At 39.4% G+C, this 27,093-nt stretch overlaps 2 protein-coding genes across 11 annotated transcripts in view; one reads left to right on the top strand and one right to left on the bottom strand.

The window, feature by feature from the left end:
* NT5C3A (5'-nucleotidase, cytosolic IIIA) overlaps positions 1–15,870 on the top strand; it is a 41,877-nt gene extending 26,007 nt beyond the window's left edge. For 3 of the 7 annotated variants that reach the window (XM_032642378.1, XM_032642380.1, XM_032642377.1), the window contains 9 exons: positions 29–83; positions 6,203–6,301; positions 7,622–7,691; positions 8,687–8,733; positions 10,137–10,222; positions 11,689–11,778; positions 13,146–13,308; positions 13,898–14,098; positions 15,014–15,720. In XM_032642378.1, the coding sequence (XP_032498269.1) occupies positions 48–83; positions 6,203–6,301; positions 7,622–7,691; positions 8,687–8,733; positions 10,137–10,222; positions 11,689–11,778; positions 13,146–13,308; positions 13,898–14,098; positions 15,014–15,115 (894 nt within the window). In that variant the 5' untranslated portion in view covers positions 29–47 and the 3' untranslated portion in view covers positions 15,116–15,720. Of the gene's footprint in view, positions 1–28; positions 84–6,202; positions 6,302–6,670; positions 7,692–8,686; positions 8,734–10,136; positions 10,223–11,688; positions 11,779–13,145; positions 13,309–13,897; positions 14,099–15,013 lie in introns of all 7 variants that reach the window. The other 4 variants (XM_032642382.1, XM_032642379.1, XM_032642376.1 and 1 more) reach the window with 4 other exon arrangements.
* Positions 15,871–19,313: 3,443 nt separating this feature from the next.
* FKBP9 (FKBP prolyl isomerase 9) overlaps positions 19,314–27,093 on the bottom strand; it is a 50,878-nt gene continuing 43,098 nt past the window's right edge. For 2 of the 4 annotated variants that reach the window (XM_032642374.1, XM_032642372.1), the window contains 3 exons: positions 25,421–25,566; positions 23,619–23,782; positions 19,314–20,751 (listed from right to left, as the gene is read on the bottom strand). In XM_032642374.1, the coding sequence (XP_032498265.1) occupies positions 20,575–20,751; positions 23,619–23,782; positions 25,421–25,566 (487 nt within the window). In that variant the 3' untranslated portion in view covers positions 19,314–20,574. Of the gene's footprint in view, positions 22,544–23,235; positions 23,260–23,618; positions 23,783–25,420; positions 25,567–27,093 lie in introns of all 4 variants that reach the window. The other 2 variants (XM_032642375.1, XM_032642373.1) reach the window with 2 other exon arrangements.

Genomic DNA, 27,093 nt, shown 5'->3' on the forward strand with positions numbered 1-27,093 from the left:
CACTGTGACATCACCTGGGAAAATCCAGAAGATTGGATAACCGAGAAATGCCTAATCAAGATTCTGCTGTACATGTGAAAATGGTGGGTATTTGAATATTTCCAGTTCCATTTATTAATGGTGAATCTTCACCACTTTTACCTCTGTCTCTAACCAGATAATTAATTATGGGACTGTAACTGTATACAGGTCTTTCTTCCCAATGTTAGACACAGAGTAGAACTTCGAATGTTTGTTGAATTGAATTTCTTTGGAATTCTTTTTGCTTGAAATATAATGTGCATTAAAGTGTTTCTCGGCATATAAAATGATTACCCCATTCCTTTTTGTGGTAAATTTTCCTTGCTCAGCAACAGCACACTTAAATCATACAACATGAGATCTTTTCTCTTAGGCCTCTGAATTAAAATGACCAGCATTTAAGAATTTTTAAAAACTTCTTGAACAGCAGTAGCTTTCATTGCATTATAGAAATTAGGATGAAGTACGGAAAATATAGGCTTTGGCATCAGAACTGGCTTCAGATCTTAACTCAGTCCTTGATAGCTGTGATACCCTTGAATGAAGGCAACCATCTCACCTTTAAGAAATGGGTGTGAAAGCACCAACCTTGTGTTGTTTTCATTCATATCTTTTCTCAGCTTTATTAAGATATAATTGACAAATAAAATTACAAGATATTTAAAGTGTACAGTGTGATGATTTGATATGCATGTACATTGTGAAAGTTTACCCCATCTAGTTAACACATCCATGACCTCACAAATTTACCTTTTTTTTTTTTTTGAGAACATTTGAGTTCTACCCTCTTAGTAAATTTCAATTTTGTGATAGTGTTAAACATTATGATCACCATGTTATACATTATATCCTCAGACCTTATTCATCTTATAATTGAAATGTTCTTATACAAATTTAATGAAAAAGTATATATAAAGTACCTCATAGCACATAGTAAGCACTCAGTGAATGTGAATCTCCTATATTATGTTAGTAAGTGTTTTAGCTCTGTAAGTAGCATTTATTTGTATGTGTGGGGAAAATTATGTCCATCCTCCTTATTCAGAAAAATTTTTTAAATCACAGTTTCCGTCTTTTGAAGAGGACAACTGCCCCATGATCTCTTTCGTATTTTCTCTTTCTGTCCTTTTTGTTGTTCTTCCTCTTCTCTATTTTTTCATCCTTTTTCTTTCTAGTTTTCTTTTTCTGGTTTGAGCCTATAAACCAGAACTTAGCATGCAAACAGCTTTGTGTCACAATTAGTAAATCTCTCATTTAACTTTCCTCATCCAATATGTGATGGGAGGTTAAAGTTGACTCAAAGTGCTGATTAAGCTTGTCATCAGTATACTTAGAGCTGTTAGGATAAAGCATATGAAATTGCTGATTTTTTTTCATACATCAAATATAGTCCAATATTGGCAGTTTTGTATGGTTCAGCCTAATACTTGGACATGATCTTTGCATCCATTGCATGATTAACATTTGATTCATTGGTACTGAGCATGAACATCGCTGACTTAAATCATTCTAAACTCATTTTCTGTCTTGAGTTGATTTTCTTTTTCTTTTTTTAACCAAAATGAATACAAGAGACGTAGGAAAGTCTTATTTGTTGTTACCTATAATTTGTTGTTACCTATAATTTGTTGTTACCTGGATCCTAGAACCTTCTAACATGTGTCTCCTTTAGAAGCAAGTAGCAATGTAGTTAACCCACAATAACACTATTGAAGGAAAACAAGCCAAAAGATGATATATACTTAAATACTTTTTACTGTCATTGCGTGAATTTACACAATTTTTACCTTGGGTTTGCTTTTCTAAAACATTGATACATGTTTTAAGTTGATATCTCCTTAGGATGTTATTCTTAACTTCTCATGATCTGAGTCCAAATCTCTCCTTCCAGACTTTACACACACTCACACTCTTCTCCATGTACACTTAAGTTCTAGAAAAACAGAGCTATTTATCTTTTTCCCACATTAGACCCTGTACTTTGACCCCTCCCCAGTCTCAGCATACCCAAATCCTGCTTCACTCTGAAATCCTAGCTCCATCGGCCCTCCCTCCTTTGACCCCAGCAGAAGTAATCTCAATTTCTTCTGTTTCTCTGGTATTGTACTTGGACATCTTGGCAATGTATTAGTTATTTGGGTTCCTATATTATAATCCATGTTAGAGAACATGCATTTGAGTATAAGATGTATATCTTACTAAAACTTCTGTATCTTTTACAGAGCTGCTTAACAGAATGCCTTACAGTTAAAGACTATATGGTAAATGAAGGAAAGAATTTGGCCTACACTCCCTTAATGTGGAGACAGGCCAGATATGTGGTAGGCAGGAGAGACGGCTATCAATAAAATTTAGCAGTGCATAATCTTCAAAGTAAATCATAGAATCATCCAGGTATGTGAGTGAGTAAATGTACCAGTCTGAATAGGTGGTTTTAAAAATCTATACTTTTTATGTCATCACATAAAAATTGTAGTGCCCACTCCTTTGTACCAGTAATGAAGACTTTTGCTTGTACCATATCTGAACATTGGAAAACAAAGTAAAAATATTTTCCCTGAGAGCTTCAGACAAAGATTCTTAAGTAATTCAAACTAATTTTGATGTGGCCATGTTTAGGAAAATTACAGGTAGACATCCTTAGGACAATTTTATGACTACTATGCAGATATTCATTTATATCATCTCAGTGTATCCATAAGATAATATCAAAAACTGTAGTATTGCTATAGGGTTGTGAAGAAAACTATGTAACTTTGCAATTTCTTTAGAAATCATGCATTCTGAATATGTAAGTAGACTAATAATTAGGAATTCATTTCATCTGTACAAATACAATATATTAAAGATCAGCCAGAATAAGTATATTTTAGGTTTTCCATAGTTATCTTTAGCATTGCTTCAGATTAGGCTCCAGTCAACCAGAATACCCTGATTCTTGTCAGGAAATCTTCGCTCCCTCCCTAACATTTTATATTATAGCCTTAGAAAATGAATTTGTTTTCTTTTGCTCACAAATGTTGGAAATTTTTAGCCCCTTATTTTTCATAAAATTGTATTATCAAATTGGAAAGTTTTCAAAAAATTTAAAATAACTTGCCCTTCAAATTTCAAGTATCATTATTTTATGTACCACCAAAGAGGAAGGTGTATTCTGTCCAAGAGGAATATGAGGAAGGGATTTGAGGAGGTAACAAAAGTATGTGACATATGATGAAATGCATACTCCTGCAGTGCAGTGTGCTTCATAATGTTCTGATATTCATTGACAAATTTCATACATAAAATTATATTTCTTAGGCTGTATTCTAAAATATTTGAGTAAAATGTCCAATATCTCAAGTTCCTGAGAAGTATTTATCATATACTTTAGTAATATTGTATGTGTATTGTGGAAAGGGGTGTGTGTGGTGTATTACCATATAGTCCAAGGCAAGTATAATTATAATTCTTTTATTTCTTATGCCGGTGTCCTCCATCCTGTCGTGTTCTCTGGAGAAAATAGCTGCCCTTCCATCTGTTTTAATCACTGGTATTTCACCCTAGTACTGTTTGAGTATTCGCTACTCATTTATCTGAAAATGAATGGTTATATTTTGTGCAGAAGCAGGGATATGAATGCCTCTAGCCACTGGTTCTCTTTATTTTCACTGTCAAATAAACCAATCTAATAGTTGTTTAGCCTATCAGAAACCAGCCTACTTTGAAGTCCTGTTTAAACATGGCTTTTTAAAATTAAATGTATTGGGGTTTCTCTGGTGGCACAATGGTTGAGAGTCCACCTGCCAGTGCAGCGGACACGGGTTCGTGTCCCCGTCCGGGAAGATCCCACATGCCGCGGAGCGGCTGGGCCCGTGAGCCATGGCCGCTGAGCCTGCGCGTCCGGAGCCTGTGCTCCGCAACGGGAGAGGCCACAACAGTGAGAGGCCCGCGTACCGCAAAAAAAAAAAAAAAAATTAAATGTAATATGTAACTTGCTTGAGGCAGGACATCTTCCTCAGTATCAACACACTGAAACAAAATGTCTAATTTTCTTGGCGAAAATACAGTAGGTGACATATACCCTCTATTGCTTTCATCAACGGGTTAGTTATCGAATCAAGCATATGCTGGTTGTTATGCATCTGCCAGTTAAGGCAGAAGTAAGAGCAGAATTTAGTTAGGGGATCATTTACTAGCTAAGGTATTTGTAAGGGAACAACAAAAGTGATATTCCAAAACAGCAGTGATTCCTAAAACTCAACAAGAAAACGGTATAAGCATCATGTCATCATATCTCTAGCTTCTCCTGTCTGACACAAAGTAGACACATGGTAAGTATTTATAAAACAAGTGAATGGATATTAATGAATGAAAAAAAGGAACGTAGGGACAAATGCCTATTGGTTTTTCTCATCTATTAAAAAATCACAATAAAATAGTGATTTATTTAGATGATTTAAATAACCTTCTTTATTCTTTTGAAACCCTTTAAAGTCTATTTAAATTAAAAGGATCACTGTATGAAGGTTAGTTGCACTGCAGGTTATCCTATCCTATTTAAATATGGCTTTTTAAAATTAAGTGTATTATAAGTCCAGGTCTTTCATTCATGAAGAAAATTTTAATGTTCCCACTTCTCTTTCCTGTACACTCTGTATTCATCCTCCAGTCTGAGGAAAACATTTTAGCTTTTTTTCTGATTTTCTAATTTTGTCCATTATGTAGTGACAGCATGGAACCTAATAGACTTAACTGGTCAGACTCTCCTGTAGCAGAGATACAAGGTCTGGGGAATTTTTCATAACTGTGTCCATAACACACATGAAATATGTTAATATTGGTGATAACACACCCATAATAATAGGATATAAAGTAAATAAATATTATCTGATACAAACCACTATAGAATCTTGATTTGAGGTTCATTTTCTTTTTATACTGTGAGCTGACTATTAAATGATTCATAGTTTCCTTCCCCCAGTCTTCTTGTACAGCTGTAAGAGCACTGTGCTGGTGCTGATTTTACTCTGATCAAACTCTGATCAATTTCATTATATCTGTGATATGGTAGAAAAGAGAAACAATATTTATATAACATTAAATTGTTGAGCAAAACTAAAGCCTGCATAAACCAGCCTAGTGGCAGCTTCTAAGCCCAGGTGGTCTAATACCTAGTAGGGTCTTAACTTGAAATAAGTCCATTGTAAAATTTATGCCAAGAACAATGAAGTTTGGGGGGATATAGTACAATAAAGAAGCAAAGATCTTGAAGCAACTTTTCAAATTAAATACATTAATATTAATTTCAAAAAGCCAGATGCAAGGACTTCCCTGGTGGTGCAGTTGTTAAGAATCCGCCTGCCAGTGCAGGTGACATGGGTTCAAGCCCTGGTCCAGGGAGATTCCCACATGCTGTAGAGCAAACTAAGCCCGTGTGCCACAACTACTGAGCCTGCGCTCTAGAGCCCGCAAGCCACAACTACTGAGCCCACGTGCCACAACTACTGAAGCCTGCGTGCCTAGAGCCCGTGCTCCGGAACAAGAGAAGCCACCGCAATGAGAAGCCCGTGCACCGCATTGATGAGTAGCCGCTGCTCACCTCAACTAGAGAAAGCCCGCGCACAGCAATGAAGACCCAACACAGCCAAAAATAAATAAATAAATAAAATATTTTTTTTAAAAAAAAGAATGCATTTTTTTTAAAAAAAGTACTGTTAAAACTAAGGTATTTACTTAAAAAAAAAAAAAGCCAGGTGCAAAAGTGTGTAATGAGAGTGAGATAAATTATGTGCATATACATGCATGATTGCAATCATAAAAATGAAAATAATGGAAAATTGATTTAAATGTTTACTTGTTTATCCTTGGGCAGTAGAATTACAGGCAATTTTAATTTCTTTATACTTTGGTTTTTTTCTGTGGTAAACATGCATGACTTTTATAATTAGAAAGATTGCATTTTCTGATAATGTATTACAAATGTAGTTTTGCCTTAATCTTCTAGATGGAAACTACTGATGTGCTTTAAAATTTTTTGTATAAATGGCAACTTGATATGGTGGTTTGCTTTTTTAAAAATAATGCCCCAACATTTTTACATCTTTAAAGAATATAAGCTTTTTATATTATTCTGCTTAGTATCAAAGGAACCTGGGGAAAAAGGAATTAAAAATAGTTAATTAATTTCTTTGATTTTTAGATGCCAGAATTCCAGAAAAATTCAGTTCGCATCAAGAATCCTACAAGAGTAGAAGAAATTATCTGTGGTCTTATCAAAGGAGGAGCTGCCAAACTTCAGGTGAATAATTATCAAGAAGCCTTAAGTATTAAACCTTTATTTTTCATGTTCAAGCAGACTCATTCATCCTATGTGTTGCTACAATCTAAGTAAAGAAAGTTTCGATAGCAAGCTTCACCCATCCTTTTGGAATGTAAAATCTAATAGATATATCTAGAATTGGTCTAAAATACTCAGAATGACCCACTGGAAACAAACAAAATTAGTAGCCTTGAGATAAATTTAGCTTTTCTTTAATATTAAGTGCTAAACTAACTAGTGCTATGCATAAGTATTAAACCATCTTAAGTAAAATATTAATATTAATAATATAATATTCTTTAAAATGTGTACAGTTTCAAGTTGTTCTTTTAATTTAATTAATCACAGTAGTTCAGGACTTTCCTGGTGGCACAGTGGTTAAGAATCTGCCTGCCAATGCAGGGGACACAGGTTTGAGCTCTGGTCCGGGAAGATCCCACATGCTGCAGAGCAGCTAAGCCCGTGCGCCACAACTACTGAGCCGGCAAACCGCAACTACTCAAGTCTGCACGCCCTAGAGCCCATGCTACACAACAAGAGAAGTCACCGCAATGAGGAGGCCGCGCACCGCAATGAAGAGTATCCCGTGTGCCGCAACTAGAGAAAGCCTGCATGCAGCAACGAAGACCCACCGCAGCCAAAAAATTTTTTAAATAAAATAAATCATAGTAGTTCAAAGTAAAATGTAACTTTATTAGGAGATAGATAACTTTTTTTAAAATTCTTTCCTTTTTTTTTAAAGGAATGTTTTACATGTAAATTAAATCAACAGTCTGGATATTCAGTAAAAACTTACTCTTTTTTTTAAACATTTCTGAAAAAATATTTAGCCCAGTCTCCTAAGTTTCAAGAGTTGGTAAACTGTTGCTACGTATCATTCATTCATTGGTAGAGTTTACCTAAATAGACAAGTTAACTCAAGAATGTAACAGTTTCAATAACGAAAAGCTTCATATAGTTTGCTTCCACTGCATTTTTGTACATTGACCAAGTAGGTTGAAATTGTGCAATGTTTTATTGCTGTCAGGAATAGTAACCATATTACCTGTGAGTGCAAATTCCTATACCGATTAGTGAGATTTTGTTTGGCGACAGTGCTGGGGCACTTAAGGTTCACCTTGTAGTTATGGAAATTCTCAGGACTTGATATATGAACTGCATTAGAAATCTCAGTGTAGACCGAATAACCTACAGTGGAGGGCAGGGACGGAACACAGTCTTATGCCTCTAGGAAATGTGCATTAAGTGTCTGGCCTTGGTGGCTGTAATTTCATAATGCCTTTTTCCCTTTTCTTACAGATAATAACAGACTTTGATATGACACTGAGTCGATTTTCCTACAGAGGGAAAAGATGCCCATCATGTCATAGTAAGTGTGGCATTCATAAACAAATTTATGAAATTAATCATTATTTTAAATTCCTTTTCTACCTGTATTATCTATGAGATTGCTTGGGGTTTTTTCTTCTTTATGGACATTGAAAGTGAGGGAGCCTTATTATCTTATTATTATATTTTTAGGATTTGTTTTCCCCATGTTACGTAAATGGCTTGTTTTCCTGTATGGTTTTGGTTGCAAGAGGAATGAAGACTTCTGAAATTTTTCTCCCAAATGTGGTCTACTCAGGAAATATTTAAATGAATTTAAAACTTTGAATTAGCCTAAAGAAACAGATTTATCAAATGCTTTGTGTTTTCTAGGAATGTTACTAAATTTTTGTGTCATTGATAAACTAAGTAAAAGAGTGAGTTACTAAATAAATATCCAGTTAAAATATGTTGTTAGGATAATATACCTTTTTTGGTTTCCAAACTTGGCAGTGAGTTTTTAAAATAATACTCTTTAACCTGATATAAGCCCTCTCACTAACTGTTGGAACATGTGTAATTTGACAAATCATTGATAATTTATTTTTAAAAACTACTAAAAATTGTACCCTTTGGCCCAGTAATTCCTCTCTGGAGAATTTCTAATCAAGTAATCCCAAATGTAGGAAAAAAGCTTTAGATCCAAGGTTTAGATTTTAAAACCATTAGATTCTCTAGGAATGCCATGTGAATTACAGCACTAACACCAAAAGTTGCAATGACCATGCTACTTGACTTGGCATTTAAGTTAAAAGTAATAAGTTATTCATAGAACTAGTAGCATCAGAGTATTTCTTTTCTTTTTTTAAATTTATTTTTTAATTGAAGTATAGTTGGTTTACAATGTTTAGTTAATTTCTGTTGTACAGCAAAGTGACTCAGTTATACATATATATACATTCTTTTTTATATTATTTTCCATTATGGTTTTTCCCAGGATATTGAATATAGTTCAGAGTATTTTTTTTTAATGCCTAGTTTGCTTTCTTTCTTTAGATGTCATTGACAACTGTAAGCTAATTACAGATGAATGTCGAGAAAAGGTAAACACTAACTATAATCCAGAGTTACTCAAAAACTTCATTACCCTTTTTGCTGAGAGTTTTTTCAGGTTCATTCATACAAACAAGAATGGTTGCAAAGTGCTTATAGCCATATCTGGCACATAGTAAACACTCACAGGTCTTACGTTTATTGTATGGACTATATGCTCCCAACTTATTTTAATGAAAAAATTAACAGTAACTTTTTAACAATAACAATAAAACTTACATGAGAAACTTTTAATAGATTACCAAAATATTCTGGTGTCCTTACATTAACTGGAGAATTAAAACAAAAATACTGTGATGGGAATTCCCTGGCCATCCAGCAGTTGTGATTCCGAGCTTCCAATGCAGGGGGCACAGGTTCGATCTCTGGTTGGGGAACTAAGATCCCACAAGCCTTGCAGCCATAAAAAAGTACTGTGGTTTTATGTATTTTGTCCCCTTAAATTGATCAGGAAACTGGCTCAGTTCTCTACTTCCTTGAGTAAGTGTCTATCTGTGTCTGTTTTAACAAATAAGACTCCAAATATGAATCAAATTGCATACTTTCATAGGAGAACAAGAGTTTTTTGGTAGTGATAATTTGATTACTGGTTTCACTGAATTACTGACCTGAAAGTACTTTTAAAAAGCAAGGTAGGGCTTCCCTGGTGGCTCAGTGGTTGAGAGTCCGCCTGCAATGCAGAGGACTCGGGTTCGTGCCCCAGTCCGGAAGGATCCCACATGCCGCGGAGAGGCTGGGCCCGTGAGCCATGGCTGCTGAGCCTGCGCATCCGGGGAAAAAAAAAAAAAAAAAAAAAAAAAGCAAGGTAACTTTTAAAAAAATTATTATTTTATTTATTTATTTATTTTTGTCTATGTTGGGTCTTAGCTGCTGCACGCAGGTTTTCTCTAGTTGCGGCGAGCGGGGGCTACTATTTGTTGCGGTGCGCGGGCTTCTCATTGAGGTGGCTTCTCTTGTTGCAGAGCACAGGCTCTAGGCACATGGACTTAAGTAGCTGTGGCACACGGGCTCAGTAGTTGTGGCTCACAGGCTCTAGAGTGCAGGCTCAGTAGTTGTGGCGCCCGGGCTTAGTTGCTCCACGATATGTGGGATCTTCCCAGACCAGGGCTCGAACCTGTGTCCCCTGCATTGGCAGGCGGATTCTTAACCACTGCGCCACCAGGGAAGCCCCCGAAAAAGCAAGGTAACTTTTTGCAGGTATATTTAGTTATATGTAAACTAAGACCAACAAAGATGTCTTCAGTGGATCTATGCATTAGTTAGGCATGATCTAATCTTTACCATATAAAGCAGTTTGTGGAAAACACTTGCTTACATTGTTTTGCTTTCTGTAAAACTAAGCAGCTTAATGACAACTCTGTAGTCTTAATGATTGTTATTCACTTATTTCTAGTTACTGCAACTAAAGGAAAAGTATTATGCTATTGAAATTGATCCTGTTCTTACTGTAGAAGAGAAGTACCCTTATATAGTAGAGTGGTAAGTGTGTATTGGGTGATGGGAGGTTTAAAAATATAAAATAACATTACAGTTACAACTAATGGTTTTCCCCTGTACTGTATATAAATAGATTCATAGATTATCCAGTGAGTTAGAGCAGTGATTAAATATGACAAAATGAACTCGAATTCTCTAATCACTGCAACAGTCTAGAATTTGTTTTGTTAATATGAAGATCAGTGGGAATAAATTTAAATCCTGCACTCAAGCCTTAAATTAAAAAGAAGAAAAAATTTTTAAGTATATGGACAGATGTGGCTGAATGTATAAAGAAAAAGAAATAGGATTTAAGTTGACTCTGAACTTAGTTGGAGCCAGCAGGTGACATAGTTACTGAGAAATGAGCCTCTGATGTTGGTTGCATTAATCAAAATGCAGCATTCCAAGCAGACCGCAGTGGAAGCGTTGTGTTGAGTCCTGGGAGAATGCTATTAAGAGAAGTTTTGACAAACTTAGTCTGTGTCAAAGGAGTCCACTAAGATAATCACAGGAACTGGACATCCCATTTGAGGAAGATTTCAAGGAATAGAGAGGATGCTTTGATTTGAGAAGCAACAACTTGTGGTTTTAGTCTCAAGAGACTAGGAATGATGTTACTGGTTTTCATTATCCCATTACCTAACCTGAATACGTTGCACACTTAATTAGTGTTTATGGTATGAAACACTGAAAAGAGGTTAGACTTACTCTACATGCCTCTCGAAACAGAACTAGACTTGGAAGGCTTAAGCCAACTGATTTCAACATGATGAAAGAAAGGACTGTCCAGCAGTTAGAACTTTCTAGCAATGGTATAAACTTCCCTGGGAGAATGAGCTCACTAACATGATGGGAGCTGACTCAGAGAGGAGGGTCACTTAGGAATATTATAGGTGGATTTTTAGATATCAGCTAGAGAGGTTCTAAAGGCCTATTATACTGAGATGCTATAGTTATAGGTGGTTTTATGTAATTACAAAGCACCTATATATAAAAATTTCCATAGCAAGAATTTTCTCCGGCTCACTAGGCAACATCTTCAGTACTTAGGCTCTTCATGAAAATTCAGATCACAAACAGGTGGGAAAAAATGGCTTAGCTCTAATTCTCACTGCAATCAGAGAAATGATTTTGCCTCCCTAGCTTCAATTCAGTTTTATCTGTAGACTGAGGACAGAGTTACACCTTGTATCCTTTCATTATCTTATTAACACATTTAAATTAAACCAGACTTTGAGAACTGGGAAATACAGTAAGAACATGCATATCACATTTCGAGACACGTGGGGTATAACATTCATTAGTGATGAATTTAAATCTCTAAAATTTAAATTCAAAATTACAATAAATGAAATGCTCATTTTCTCATACTGAAGAATGCTTTTTAATAAAGAAAATAGTCTTAATTTGCTTTAATTGATATTCTCTTTTTCTTTGATAATTGATATTCTCTTTATACTTTCCAGGTATACTAAATCACATGGTTTGCTTGTTGAACAGGCTTTACCAAAAGCCAAACTTAAAGAAATTGTGGAAGAATCTGACATTATGCTCAAGTTAGTTTCTCGGGTGTTTTTTTTGTTGTTGTTAATTGTCTACGGACTTGAACTGTTGTTATATATGTATTCAAGTGTGTTTTTTTATTAAAATAATCTATAAAATATCACCTATAAAAACATATCCAAAATATGCCACCTATCATGAAACAGTGGTAAGATAAGGAATGTAGAATGACATATTAGATAATTTCAAGACTAACTTAAAAATTTATGAAACTAAGACCATTTTGAAATATTTTAGCAAAATACTTTTGAAAGACATGAAATATGAAAGGAATGTTTATAAATCAACTTGAAAAGGATTTTAAGCTCATAAGTCTGTTTCTGTTACATGATCTGCCTTCTGAATTCTCAAACTCCCCTTGAAAACTACTATCTCTAGGAAAGGTGAATATGTTTTAGCAGGTAATAAAAATATCTGTAATATATGAATTATATAAACTTTTTTTTTTTGTGGTACGCGGGCCTCTCCCTGCTGTGGCCTCTCCCGTTGCGGAGCACAGGCTCCAGACGCGCAGGCTCAGCGGCCATGGCTCACAGGCCCAGCCGCTCCACAGCATGTGGGATCTTCCCGGACCAGGGCACGAACCTGCGTCCCCTGCATCGGCAGGCGGACTCTCAACCACTGTGCCACCAGGGAAGCCTTATAAACATTTTTAAGCTTATTTTCAGTACTGTTTACCACCTCTTAAATTTTTCAATTCATTGGGTGAATATGATGATATTTCTTTTTTTCTTTTTTTTTTTTTTTTTTGATGATGCTACATTTTAAGGTAATCTGCTTCTAAGGAGCAAAGCATTAAATTGTCAGAAAGAGTGTGAGGACAGCTAGTAAGTATTTCATTCCTTTGTAGGCAGCTTAACCTATAGTGCATTAAGAGTAAAATGAGTTTTGATTTTAAGATCAAGACATTACCTATGGCTGCCACATCTTAGGTAAGAGAGATGCCAGATGTAAAGAGAATACACCACTCTGCTTTTCTTACAATAAGGAGTAGATGAGCAAGATAACGAGCAGGAGGTCTTCCAGCTCACCTTTTGTGGGTTTTTCAAGGTGTGCTTCAATTATTTGCTGTAAAATGATATACATTCTGAACTGTAGGTTTATATCCATATTCAGTGCAACTCTAAAATCATCTAATTTGTACTGTTAGAATTTACTGAAAGGAGGATAAAAAGCTAACCAGTTTGAAAAACTTGCAGTAGTGTCATAGACAACAGTAACAGCCCTCTTGGGCAGTATTTTGAAATGAGAATATAAATGAGCCATAGAATCAAGTAGAAATATTTAGCTTTTATAACTTATAGGTGAAAAGGAGATATACCTTGCTCTTTAACACTCACTTCTTACCTCCATCTTACAGGGAAGGATATGAGAATTTCTTTGATAAGCTGCAACAGTACAGTATTCCTGTGTTCATATTCTCAGCTGGTATCGGTGATGTACTAGAGGAGGTTATCCGTCAAGCTGGTGTTTATTATCCAAATGTCAAAGTAGTGTCCAACTTCATGGATTTTGATGACAATGTAAGAATAGCAAATCATTCTTCATGATTAATTTTAGTATCAGAAAATATTTTAATCGTGTAAATGCATTTTAATTTATTATTTAATGTATATTCATTAAACTAGGCCAAGTTGATAGGCCTGCTCTGGAAATCATCATCTCTCCCAGGGTTATATCTATATCCATGTTTTAAAAATAATATACCAAAAATAATAATAATATACCCTTCTGTTTCTGAAGCTGCAGACTAATAATAAAATTAGTAAAACTTCTTTTAAAGTAATTTAATGCAGCAATTCTGAACACTTAATATCCATAGATGGGGAAAAAAGTGAATTAGAACTGACATTATTTGAATGAGTTCTAAGAAAGACAATATATTATGACATACATAAAATGAGACCTTTTCGTTGGGAAACAAATGAAAAGTGAAAATTGGGTTTTCAAAGCATTGTGCTTTCAGTGGTTTTCAATGGTTTTCAGTGCATTTAAAGTGGTCTCTAGGAAGTCATTAACTTCTCAGAGCCCTTCTTACCTATCATGAATGTAAAAATACAACAAGTAGAACTTGCAGAACCTATTGTTTCAGAGGATTTATATTTTTAACAGGGGCTGCTCAGAGGATTTAAAGGAGAACTAATTCATGTGTTTAACAAACATGATGGATCCTTGAAGAATACAGAATATTTCAATCAACTAAAAAACAATAGCAACATAATTCTGCTGGGAGACTCCCAAGGGGACTTAAAAATGGCAGATGGAGTAGCCAATGTTGAACACATTCTGAAAATTGGATATCTAAATGATAGAGTAAGTATATAGATGTGATTTAATTTTCTTTAGGAAAAAAAATTAGGATAAAACTTTATAGACAATCATTACCAAAGGGTGCCTGAGAAAGTAGTTATTTTAGAGACTTTTTCTTTTTTAAATTTATTTATTTAATTTATTTATTTTTGGCTGCGCTGGGCCCTTGTTGCTGCGCACGGGCCCTCTAGTTCGGCGAGCGGGGGCCACTCCCCGTTGCACTGCACGGGCCTCTCATTGAGGTGGCTTCTCTTGTTGTGGAGCACAGGCTCCAGGCGCGCAGACTTCAGCAGCCGTGGCACGTGGGCTTAGTAGTTGTGGCTCGCAGGCTCAGTAGTTATGGCGCATGGACCCAGTTGCTCTGCGGCATGTGGGATTCTCCCAGACCAGGGCCCAAAACCGTGTCCCCTGAGTTGGCAGGTGGATTCTTAACCACTGCACCACCAGGGAAGCCCCAGTTATTTTAGAGACATTTTGATTTCTCTTTATTCCTTTACTTTGGTGATGATTAAAGGAGTTGGTATGTACATACGCATGCTATAGGGGAGGGAGAGTGTACATTCTAAATGAGGTGTCTCTGACCTCTCCCCACTAGAAGCCCATATCATTACTTGTTGAGAATCAAAAATGTCTCTAGACATTGCCAAATGTTCCTTGGGCACTATCTCCCCAGTTGAGAACCACTGGGCTAGAGAGAAATCATTTCAGAAGAAAAGCCACCATGTGGGAAACTTCCTATGTCAATGAGTTTTAAAATTTTGAAAGTATTTCTTCATTTCAAAGGTTTTATGAAAGCAAATTAATTTACAACATTTTACCCAAAAGATTTAACATAGCAGTGAGATTTATACTGAGATTATTTACTTCTCCCCCCTGCATATTAATTTAATTTTTGTGATTTTTTTGGTTGTTGATTAGGTGGATGAGCTTTTAGAAAAGTACATGGACTCTTATGATATTGTTCTAGTAAAAGATGAATCATTGGATGTAGCCAACTCTATCTTACAGAAGATTCTATAAACAAGCATTCTTCAAGAAGACCTCTCACCTGTGGGTACAATTGATGCAAGAGCTGCTCATCTGTTCATCTTGTTAAAAGATTTTATTTATAATATATTCTTGATCTTGAAGTTCTTCCTCTATATTACTGAAGTATTTTCAGATTTATTGACTCCAACTGGAAGCTCCTTTTTCTCCATCTCTCTCAACACACTCCTCACTATATTTTTTAACAGATTAAAAAAAAACTTAGAGCAAAAATTTGAAGAATAACTCCCTACATTTCCATAGTGAATTTTGTAGCTTAATGTTATTATGACATTTTTGAGAAGTCTTTTTACATTGGGAAAGTTTGTAGACGTTTAAAAAGTTTTATGAAATGGTGAAATAACGTGCATGATTTTGAGTGTTGTCGTTTTTATAATTTGGGTGAATTATGCTGATGGTATTAATCATCTCCTAAAATTGTGTTGTTTGGTTATTTTGTTTGGTGAAAATCGATATTTACCAAAAAATATTGGCATTTGATGTTTGAAAAAAAATCTATTGGTATCTACATGCCACTAATCATTACAAAATGTTCTATATTGAAGCACTGATGATGAAAATGAAATGAAAAGCCTTTTTAACTCTGTCAAGACTATTATTATTCATTCAGCAAAACCTGCCATGTTTTTGTGTGTGATGTATGAATCCTAATGTCCTTGTCATAGTGGCTATTTAGATTATTTTCAGATTTACATACTATAAAAATAAAAAGATTTTTGCAGAGAAAATTTAATCTGTCCTTCAGAAAATAATGGGGCCTAGGAAAGTTGTTTTCCCCCTTTGAAAATATTAGTAAAAGTAGTACTGTATTGAAAGTCTAAGCGTTTCAGAAACAGCCATAAGCAGAAAATAAAATATAGCTGGGTCTCATGGTGACTAAAAGAGTACTTCAGGGTTAGGAACTGACATTCCTCTGTGCAGTCTGACTTCCCATTCTGAGTTTTGGCTGCCCCATAATGGTTTACACAAGGCTTAGACTTTGCCATTGTGATAAATTTTTTTTTAATAAATTTATTTATTTTATTTATTTATTTTTGGCTGTGTTGGATCTTCGTTGCTGCATGCGGGCTTTCTCTAGTTGCGATGAGCAGGGGCTACCCTTTGTTGCGGTGCGCGGGCTTCTCATTGCGGTGACTTCTCTTGTTGTGGAGCACGGGCTCTAGGTGTGCAGGCTTCAGTAGTTGTGGCTCATGGGCTGTAGAGCGCAGGCTCAGTAGTTGTGGCGCACAGGCTTCGTTGTTCCACGGCATGTGGGATCTTCTCGGACCAGGGCTTGAACCCATGTCCCCTGCATTGGCAGGTGGATTCTTAACCACTGCGCCACCAGGGAACCCTACCATTGTGATAAATTTGACCCTGACTTCTAGCGCTTGAACTGCAGAGTCTATTGGTTTTCTTAGCATGTGAGCTGTGATACAGACAAAGCATGATCCAGCTGGTTCTGGACATCTAGTGTGGTCGGTAATCTCTAGTCCAGTCGAATATGGTAGGGAGGCAAGGTCTTGTGATGCAAACCTTTTTCCTGCAGCCCATCCTTATCTTGCATCACTACTTCTCCTTTTTATAATAAACAGTGAAACAAAGTACTCGGTGGCACAAAGTAGACTGTTCCCTTCTTGGGTATTTCCAGAATGGAACTCAAAACCAAGTTTCTTGCTTTAAAGCAGATAGCATGGCATGGGAGTATCAATTACCTGGAGGACTTTTTCACATAGAAAAAGTTGGGAATCCCTTATCTAATGAGAGCTCTTTACTCCTGTATTTGCTATTAGAGCTTGCCATATTGGCTATTTTCCAAAGGATTTGTAATATGCTTCCACAAATAAGCACACTGCATGGTGTAAGTGTAAAGAATACTGAAGTTATGACCTGCATTCTAGTCATTGCTCAGTCCTTTACTAAGACTATAGGTCAGTCACCTCCCTTTAAAATGGAAGCCATGAGAGCGGTCTCTACAGCCTCTTCTAGCCATTACCAGTTCAGAAATGGCAAAACTTGCTGTTGGATTAAACATGTGGGGTGAGAGAATAGGGTGACCCCAGGTGTCTGGTTTGAACGAATGGGTACAAGAGAAGAATGAGAGAGAACAGGCTTGGATGGAAGGTGCTGGGAAGGGAGTGGGAATATACATTCTATTTTGAACACACAGTTTGAGATGCCTGTGAGATATATAGGAGAAGATACCATAGGCAGATTAGAGCTCAGAGGAGAAATTTGGGGAACTATAAATCTGGATGTTGTCTGCATTTCAATGAGATTTAAATATGGCCACTGTAAGCTGGAAGGAATTCCCCTGACCTATTGAAATTCCAACATTAAGGATGACCACACAGAATCAAACACTATTTTAATAATATCTGCAACTAGCAATAAATAATTGAGAGCAGTATTCTTATTTTATAAAAAGACTCCGGACCCTAAGATATCCAAGGGAAGAAAGAAAGCAGCTTTCAAAGAAAGCAGCTCTGTTCCTAGAAACCTAAGATATTAAAGTGCTTATGTATAATCTTGCAGTCGGGCCAACTTCCCTAACAAAATGCATATGTTCCCTTAGCAACGGAAAGAATGGAAGTGCCAGGCAGCACTCAGTAAGTCAAAGGTTTAGAAAGATAAATACTGCATGGTATCACTTATATGTGGAATCAAAAAATAATAAGTTGAAGTCATAGAAACAGTAAAAAAGTGGTTACCAGGGCCTAGACGGTGGGGGAAATACAAAAAAGGATACAGACTTCCAGCTATAAGATAAATAAGGTCTGTGGATCTGATGTATAACATGGTGACTATAGTTGATAACGCTATCATATAGCTGAAATTTGCTAAGAGAAGAACTTAAACGTTCTCCAAAAAAAAAGGTGATGGGTGATGTATATGTTAATTTAAGTAGATGGGGGAATCCTTTCACAATGTACATTTATGTCAAATCATCACATACACTTGAAATGTCTTACAGTTTTGTTAATTATACCTCAGTAAAGCTGAACAACAAAAGCCTGCAGGACAGAGACCCAAGAAGAGCCGAGACTTCAGTCCGAGTCTGAAGGCCAGAAGAGACCAGTGTCCCAGTTCAGCAGTCAGGTAGGCAGTTTAAATACAAAAACAAATACAAGCTAAAGTTTCCCTCCATTCTTGAAGCTCTAAGGCCCACAGTCCTTAATTTCCCCAGAGAAACTTATTTTTTATTCAGCCAACCTGTCTCCACCACTATAGAAAACAGCCAGTGAAGAAATTCAAACAGGACCATCTAAAGATCTAGGGTAGAGAACAAGCACAGGATGTTTATCTTCATGAAGATACGTAAGGTAAGTATAATGAAATGCTAGAGGTCAAATGCATTCCAAAGAGCAGTTCAGTTTAGCAGATCATAAACGTATGTAGTGCCCTTAAGGAATTCTGTTAAATGAAAAGGCTGAGTGACTGTGTGCACCGTAGAAGACGGTTAGGGAACAGATAGGAAGGCCACGGGCACCTCCTTCCCCTCCCAAAAGCACACAGAGTCCCTGAAGTTGCTTCTGCAAAGAGTAAACCAGAACATTTGCTCTTTAAAAAGCCATATATGTATAGTTTTTTCCCTATACTTGTGCCAGTTATTCTCCATTTGCTTCCAACCCAACCCCAACTGGTCATTCTCCACCTTCCTCTGCACCCCAAAACACTGATCCCTGAGAACACCAGCCCCTGAGCTCCTTGCCCTCTGGCTTCGGGTTGGCTTCAGCTAATGGGAGCCAGTGGCAGGACAGAGAGGATGGGTGTCTCCCCCCTCAGTACTCTGCTCCACTGCCAGCCACAGCTCTGGGAGTGGCTGCATCCCTCTACCAGCTCCTACCAGGCAGCCCCGCCCAGGCTCCCCTGGACCCTTGAGGCCCAGGGGTGGAAGAGCTTCCTACTGTCGTTGGCCAACAGCAGTCATGGGTACCTCGACGTCCTTACTGGGCCCCCTGAGCCCTGCCCACGCTTCTGTAAAGAGTACTTTCATTAGCTTCTCTTCAGAAGTCCCACATGAGGGTATGTTTGCAGCCAGGACTCTGACTGATACATCCCCTATATACCGTACGGCAATCTTCCACTTCTTCCAGTTCAGTCCTGCTGAGTTTTTGTCAAGGGGATTCTGATGGCATGGTGTATTCTCATGGGAAAAATGAGACTTCAGATAAAATACCACAAAACCTGATGATATAATTCAATATTTTATTTATGAAAAAGTCATCTTCCAACATTTATTCCATTGAGTGAGTGCACAGCATTTTCAGGAACTATCTATCTCAGGGCTACATCAGTACAAAATAGTTTAAATTAGTAAAACAAAGCTGTTTCAAAAGGAAAATCATTGGTTACTGCAGGGTGAGTGCCACCACCACTTGGGAACAGAGGACATGAGGCAGCAAGGTGGTTACTGCATAACGTGGGACAGGCCAGCAGGTACAGTGTCCTTCTATGCAAAGAGAGGCTCCCAGGCCTTAGGGCACCTCCCTCTCTAGGACACGAATGAGAGGCAGAAATATGTCACTTTGTCTATGCTCACCTGTTGGGATGACATTTCCATCTTGGCCACAGTGAGATAACTCTGGAGCTAGGCTTAGCCACCAGCCCTATGTGTATCTATATCTGATCAAAGGATTCAGGGTGAGAAGAGAGGGTGCTATGGGATAGAGTGATGGGAATAAGCAAGAGTGAAGAAGATAATCTTATGTGACAAATGCAGAATCAAATTCTTTACTCATGGTCCAAGATGCCTTTTGTTTGGTCCACTGATTTTCTTTTTAACCTCCAAGTTACCTAGCCAATGGGAGGACCACAGTGAGGTGGGGTATGATTAACTAGAAGAGCACACCTGTGTGTGTGTGTGTGTGTGTGTGTGTGTGTCTGTGTGTGTGTGTGTCTGTGTGTGTGTGTGTCTGTGTGAGTGTGTGAGTAGAGGCACGGTGGAGGTTGGGCATTACCAGGGCCCATACGGGCCACTGGGGAAACTTTTCTGGGGCTCTCTGGGAATCCTGCTGGGGCATGCCCTCTGTCTCTTCTAGCCATCTGGAGAATAATTTTAAAACACCAGCAAGTTAAAAACATTTTTAATCCTCTTTATGTAAATATCCTAGACACGTGTTCTTCTGTTCCCTCCAAGATGATTATAACTTCTGTATGACACTATTTTCCTTTAATAACAAAACTACCCAGAAGGCTCAGGAAACTGCTGACAATGCAGCATTTTCAATATTCTACACAACCCATGCTAAGGCACCCGCACTGATTTTTTAGTATCACCGGCATCAGCCTAAAATTCTCACCATGCGTATCAACCCACCCCGATGTATGTCCCAGGTACTATATGACCCACCTACTACTTGCTGACGATTCCCCTTCTGAGAGACCCTCACACCCTCACTGCACATTCTGCCACAACAGGGGGCTTGGCATCACACAAGCTCATATCAGGTTTAGAGTTCGTCGTGTTTTGCCTCCTGATCTTTGAGTTTAAACTCCTCAGCCGTGACCTTCCCATCTCCATTCCGGTCCTGGTTGGTGAACATATTCTTCACAATCATCTCAGCATCGAATCCAGGGGCAAGTTTCCCTTTGCCAGATGCCACCTGGGCATGAATGTATTCTGAGAACTGGAGAGAAAGGGGCAGGACAGACCATGAGATACAGCAGCTGAGTACACCAAGCTGGAGCCTGAACAGAGCAGCCCAAGGGTGATGGGGCTGGAATTTGAGTCTGAGCCAGCAGAACAGACAAAATCTTCTGAGCTACACGACCCGGGTTTTTTCCTCCAGATGCAGGTTAAAAAACCCCTGCCAAAATGACTCCAGGAGCCCTTAGGTCCCAGGCAGCCAATACAGAGCAACCACTGGAACTATCCCTTTTCCCCAAATCAACACTCAGTTTTCCACCAAAGGCCAATCCCCTAACCACCCTCGCCTCTAATTCATTCAGTCATTCATTCATTCATACAATAAAAACTGATTGTCTACTGTGTGCTAAGCACCATCCTAGACCCTGGGGATATATCGATAAACAAGCAAAACATCCTGCCCTTGCAATTCTAGCACATGCTAGCGGACAAGATACATGATCAAAAAGGAACATTTAAAAAGTAAGTAAACTACATGTTAACTTAGAAAGTAAAATGCTCCAGAAAAATGAAAAAGTAGAGCCAAGTAAGGAAGATCCAGAGTGCAGTTAGGGGAACGGGTTGAAGTATCAATTTGGTGGTCAGGGTAAAACCCTAATGCGAAAGAGTCTTGTGCAAAGGCTTGAAGGAAGTGAGGGAACAAGCCCAACAGTTATCTAGGGGAAGTGTCTGAGCTGAGAACAGCTGGTAAAAAGGCCCGGGGTGGACATGCCCAGTGTGTTTACAGGACAGCAAAGGGAGACTTGTTGGAGAGGAGGTTACGGCAAGCAGGTGGTGGAGGGCCTTTGTGGGCCATTGCAAAGACTTTGGAAATAGGGGGATGTATGGTCAGGCCACTCAAGATGGCTGTTCTCTTGTCTTTGTACATCCCCTGTTTGACTAGTCTCTGCTTCACCTACACCCTACTCACAAGAACATGCTTGCCCCCTGCCCCAGCTCGTGATTGTTCTAATCCTTAGGCCAGAATGGCTCCACCTGCTAGTTTAGTAAAGGGAAACCTCTGCCCTCGTGATGGTCATTAACCTGGGGCTGTGAGGGACATGCCCCAGCTGCTGGTTTCCCTGGTAACTGATAAGCCAACCTGATGTCAATTCCCCTATAAATGGTGGCCTTCTCCCCCAGGTAACGGAGATTCCTGTTATGTCCTGCCTCCTGTCTGCCGTACACAGTCATAGGGGGTAGCTGCAGGACCTTTTGCTGCAGACTTGTATGATACCCCTATCCAATAAGTTGTTGATGTCTCTGTTGCTGTCTCTAGGCTCTTTCTTCAGTCTCAAGGCTGGGCAACTACAAGGCTTTCAGGCCTGCGGGATGCAGCCCAACAGGAGGCTTCTGCAGGGTTCTGAGATGAAGCAGGCCATGCTCTGACTTATATTTTAGAAGGATCACTCTGGCTGCTGTGAGGGGCAAGGGTAAGAGCAAGAAGACCTTCGTAGAGGTCCAAGCGGGAGGTGGTGGGCACTGGACTGAGATGCTATGGAGTAGAGGTGATGAGAAGTGGGCAGCTTCTGGATATACTTTCAAGATAGAGCTAGAATAATTTCCTGATGGATTTATTCTAGCCTGTGAGAGGAGGAGAGGAGTCAGAGATGACTGAGTGCTCTCACCTGAGCAACTGGAAGGACAGCGATGCCATCGAATGAGATGGGGAAGGCTTTGGGTGAAGCAAGTTCGGGGGGATGGATATTGGGGGTTCAATAAATGAAGATATCAAGTGGGCAGTTGGATACCTGAGTGTGAAGTGGAGAGAAGATGAGCCCGGAGCTGCCCGTCTGGAAGTCACAGGACAAAGATGGTAAAGCCATGGGACTGGAGGAGACCACCAAGGGTGTGATGTAAAGGGGGAGAAGAGCTCAAGTTCAGGACTTAGCCTCCACCCGAAGAGCCCAGGAAGAAGACTCCTGAGAAGGAGCCACCAGTGAGGTAGAAGGAACACATAGAAACTGTGCTGTGGAAGCCAGGGAAAGGAGACAGCTGTGCTACAGTAAGAGTAAGTAAGGTTCAGCGCCTTAGTGAGACCAGGTTCAGTGGCGTGAAGGGATAAAAACCCAACAGGAGTGGGTGTGAAATGGATTAGAAGGAAAGGAATTGGAGGCAGGGAGGACAGACAACTCTTTTGAGGTTTTTGCTGTAAAGGGAGCAAAGACCTAAAAGAAATGGAAAGATGTATTAAGAGAAGGGAAAATAGCAGCATGTTCTCGGGCTAATGTGAACGGTCCAGTAGCTGGGGAGATGATGACAGAAGAGAGATAGGGGAGAAGGCTGGAGCCACGTCCTTGAATAAGCAGACGTGGAACAGGCGGAGAACTGGAATTCCCTGGGGCTGTGACAAGACAGAGGACTCTATTGCCCAGTTCCACAAAGGGGTGTCTCGTGCAGGAGAAACAACACAGGATCCAGATGCTCCAGACGGGGATGTGTACAAACCGCTGGATGGCTGTGCAACCTTGGGGAAGTCATTTACCTTCTCTGTGCACAGCTGCTTCTTCTGAAAAATAGGGATGATTACAAGGCTGTTGTGAAGGCCAAGAGAGATAATATATGTGAAAAACACTTAGCACAGTGCAGGCCGCAGTGAGCACCCAGGAATGAAGAGCTGAATCCGAGCTCTGAGACCTGGAGCCAAGCCCTGAAGCTCTCAGGGCCTCAGTTTCTTCAAAGAGGAGTTGTGAGCTCAACTTAGAGACTGTGTGCAAGTGCTTGGTACATGAGCATGAAGGTTACCAGCATCACAAGCAAGCACAGCTGTCCTCACTCCGAGAGGCTTCACATTCCGGATGGGTACCCCGGCCCAGTGAGGCTCCCTGAACTCCTTGGGTCCCACTTCCCTTCAAAAAGGTCAGTTACCTCTTCCAGGAGGACTTCTCCATTGCCGTCCTTGTCAATTTCTTCAAAGAGGTTGGCTGACACCTCGCCGTTCCATATGAACATGTACCCCTCCGGCAGGCCAGCCACGAGCTCCAGCAGCTCGATGTCAAACACCAACACAGCACTGCCGGGCACTTCTCCATCTGCCGCAGCAACGGGAGGAGGGGGCGTTAGCAACGAGAAGGAGGGCACGCCCCTCTCATCCTCCCCTGGCCGGCCACCCCGGTTCTAGCTGCCTCATGGATAGAGGCATCTCTTGCAAAAGCAAGAAAGTTCAGCATCAATCAGTGAGTGGTTTTTCCAAACTGTGGGTAGTGAGTCTCAAAATCAGTTTAGAGAATGGTGACCAATATTTTTTTAAATTAAGGGATAGAGTAAAATCAGAGTACATTGCACATAGAAAGGATAGGTATTATTTTATGAAACTTAGTTTTAATTTTATATATAAAATTAAATGGATATGTATATTAGGTAAAATTGCATGCTTATGTGTAACACAGATTGGGAGATAAAATGTAATTCTTACTGTGTCTTGGTGAAAAAAGTTTAAAAGCCACTAGCAGAGACTACAATGGTGCTTGAACTTTTGAATAAATCTTACCGCTGAACTTTAAGAATAATACAGTATGCCTTAAAATCATGATCCAGGATATGATTTGTAAACACAAATTCTAGAACAGTATATGTAGTATGAGCCCAAAAGAACTTATAAGTATGTGACTATAAATAAATGTGCATTACTTTAAATTATATATTATAACTATAATCTATATCATAGGAGCATGGTCATACAGGATATACAACATATTTTTTAAAGTGTTTCTCCTCCGATTGGGGGCATTAGCAGAGAGTATCTTTTACAATTACTTAAAAATTTTGAAAAAGAAAATCCAAAGTGCTTATCACTTCTATAAGTTAGCACTTCCCATCTCCTCCATCTCCAGACAGTAGGGGCATAAAAACTGAAAAAGAAGGGGTTCCCACCCACCCCCATGAGGAGGGCTCATTTTGGCCAAAATCATGAAGTAAACCGTAACAGCTGTGAGGGCAAAGTAACGCCAGTATTTCCAGAACTTGAAACCAATCTCTTCCACAAGCAAATCTCCTTGGATAGCTTATAGGTTCAGCATTCCAGTGTCCTGGGAAACAGTTCCCCAAGGAAGCACCTGGCTCACCTAAGAGAAGTCACCTGGCAAGCCCTTTCAGGGACATTTCCCACATGTGGGTTTGAAGAGCCAAGGTTTATTTCACAGAAACCCCTGCTTAATCCCATTAACGTGGCACTAACACCAAATTCACGGGGTCTTGAAACAAAAATGCTAAATACTTAAATAAAAGTCCCCGGGCTTCCCTGGTGGTGCAGTGGTTAAGAATCCGTCTGCCAATGCAGGGGACACAGGTTTGAGCCCTTGTCCGGGAAGATCCCACATGCCACGGAGCAACTAAGCCCGTGTGCCACAACTACTGAGCCTGCGCTCTAGAGCCCGTGAGCCACAACTACTGAAGCCCGTGCGCCTAGAGCCCATGCTCTGCAACAAGAGAAGCCACGGCAATGAGAAGCTCGCACACCGCAACGAGGAAGAGTAGCCCCTGCTTGCTGGAACTAGAGAAAGCCCACGCACAGCAATGAAGACCCAACACAACCAAAAATAAATTAGAAAAAAAAAAAGTCCCACAGTCTTTGGGTTTTAAATGGAAGAAACATATTGTGGTTCTAAATAAGCACAAAATACAGATGGTGAATGTGCCCCAAACACCTTTTAACATTGTTGCATACTCACCCACACCAGCCTCCCCATAGCCCAGGTGGGGTGGAATGATCACAGTCCGTTTCTCTCCAACGCACATCTCTCTGAGACCCATATCCATTCCCAACACGACTTGTCCAGATCCCAGAACGATATTATACGTTTTACCTAAGTTCCACCTAAAAATGAAACAGAAGAGTCCCTGGTTAGGCCATGAACCCACTGGTACCATGAACCCACTGGTACTTAAGAGTATCCTCCTGAGAAGAACATATCACTTCTGTGATCTTTCTGCCAAAGATACAAACCCCTATGGAATCATAAGGAAACATCAGACAAGCCCACATTGAGGGACATTCTGCAAAACAACCAGCCCATAACCTTCGGAAGTGTCAAGGTAAAAATCAAAGGAAGACTAAGGGAGTTCGAGAGTTTGAGAGTTTTGGACATACTGGAATGGATCCTTTTGCTTTAAAAGACCTTATTGGAACATTGGCAAATCTTAAGTGGGGTCTGAGGATTAAAAGTAATGTATCAACATTAACTTCCTGATTTTAATTGAATTATGTAGGAGAATGTCCACCTCTGTTGGAAATACACACTATAGTTTTCAGAGGTGAAGAGCCATCGCAGTGGCAACCTTCTCACCAATGGTTCGGCGTAGCGGGGAAGTTCTTTGTATTGGTCTTGCAATTTTTCTCTAAGTTTTAGTCAGTGTTGTAGCTAGTCAGAAATTTCCATGAGAATTTTAAAAATACATAATGTAGTTAAGGTCCTGGTATTTGGATTCAGCAAGACCTGAGTTTGAATCCTGGTCAAATTTAATTTGACCCTAGAAAATATAATCTCTCAGTTTTCCTCATCTATAAAATGGAGATAATAACAGCTATGGCACAGGTTTCAAATAGTAAATAATATGCTTGGCACGGCAGAGAGCAAGCATGAAGAGCTCAATAAATGGATGGCCTTGAGAGTGTGAAGTGCTTGTGCCTGTAATAGCCTATGACTCCAGAAAAATAACTATGAACTTGGGCCATGGTGTTAATTATCCTTGATGCCCAAGGTCCCAGGGGAATCTAAACAAATAAAACTTGGCTCAATCACCTCATTCATTAAAAGTAAATCTATTTCCAAATTGATGGCATTCTTATCACATCCTAAAGGCAAACAGTGGGAATGTTCTTCAATGGCGAGGAAGAAAAGCCTCCTGGATATCTCGGCGCCCCTTGATGGCCATCACCAAGTGGTGACAACAGGGAAGGGACTTCCCCTGGTCACCTCCCCTTCTCAGGCTTCCCAGCCTCCCCTGGCTGCAGGGCCGCAGCCTCCTTCCCTCCTCAAGCTGGTTCCCAGGGCCAGGCTGGTTCTCTGGAGCTAGCAAATTAAAACCGCGTTTGCATTTGTCCTACCTGGGAGGAAGCAGAAACAAAGCCACTTCTGGCACAGGATGCCTTGGCCCCAGGCCTGCGGGAGGGCAGGCGGGTCCTCTGTCCTGCCCCACACACAATCCCTCCTTTGTCAGCAGCACAGAGGCGCCCTCACACTGCCTCTCTCCAGGGACCGTGGGGAACTTCCCGTGGGACTACTGGGTTTCAAAGTCTTACAGAATATTTGAGAACTCATTTAGTTATCAAATAACAAATGTTTACTCTTCTCTGAGGCCAGTTTCAACATACATTAAAAAAAATCCTCCAAGGGCTTCCCTG

Source organism: Phocoena sinus, chromosome 9 (assembly GCF_008692025.1).
Source record: "Phocoena sinus isolate mPhoSin1 chromosome 9, mPhoSin1.pri, whole genome shotgun sequence".
Taxonomy (NCBI): domain Eukaryota; kingdom Metazoa; phylum Chordata; class Mammalia; order Artiodactyla; family Phocoenidae; genus Phocoena; species Phocoena sinus.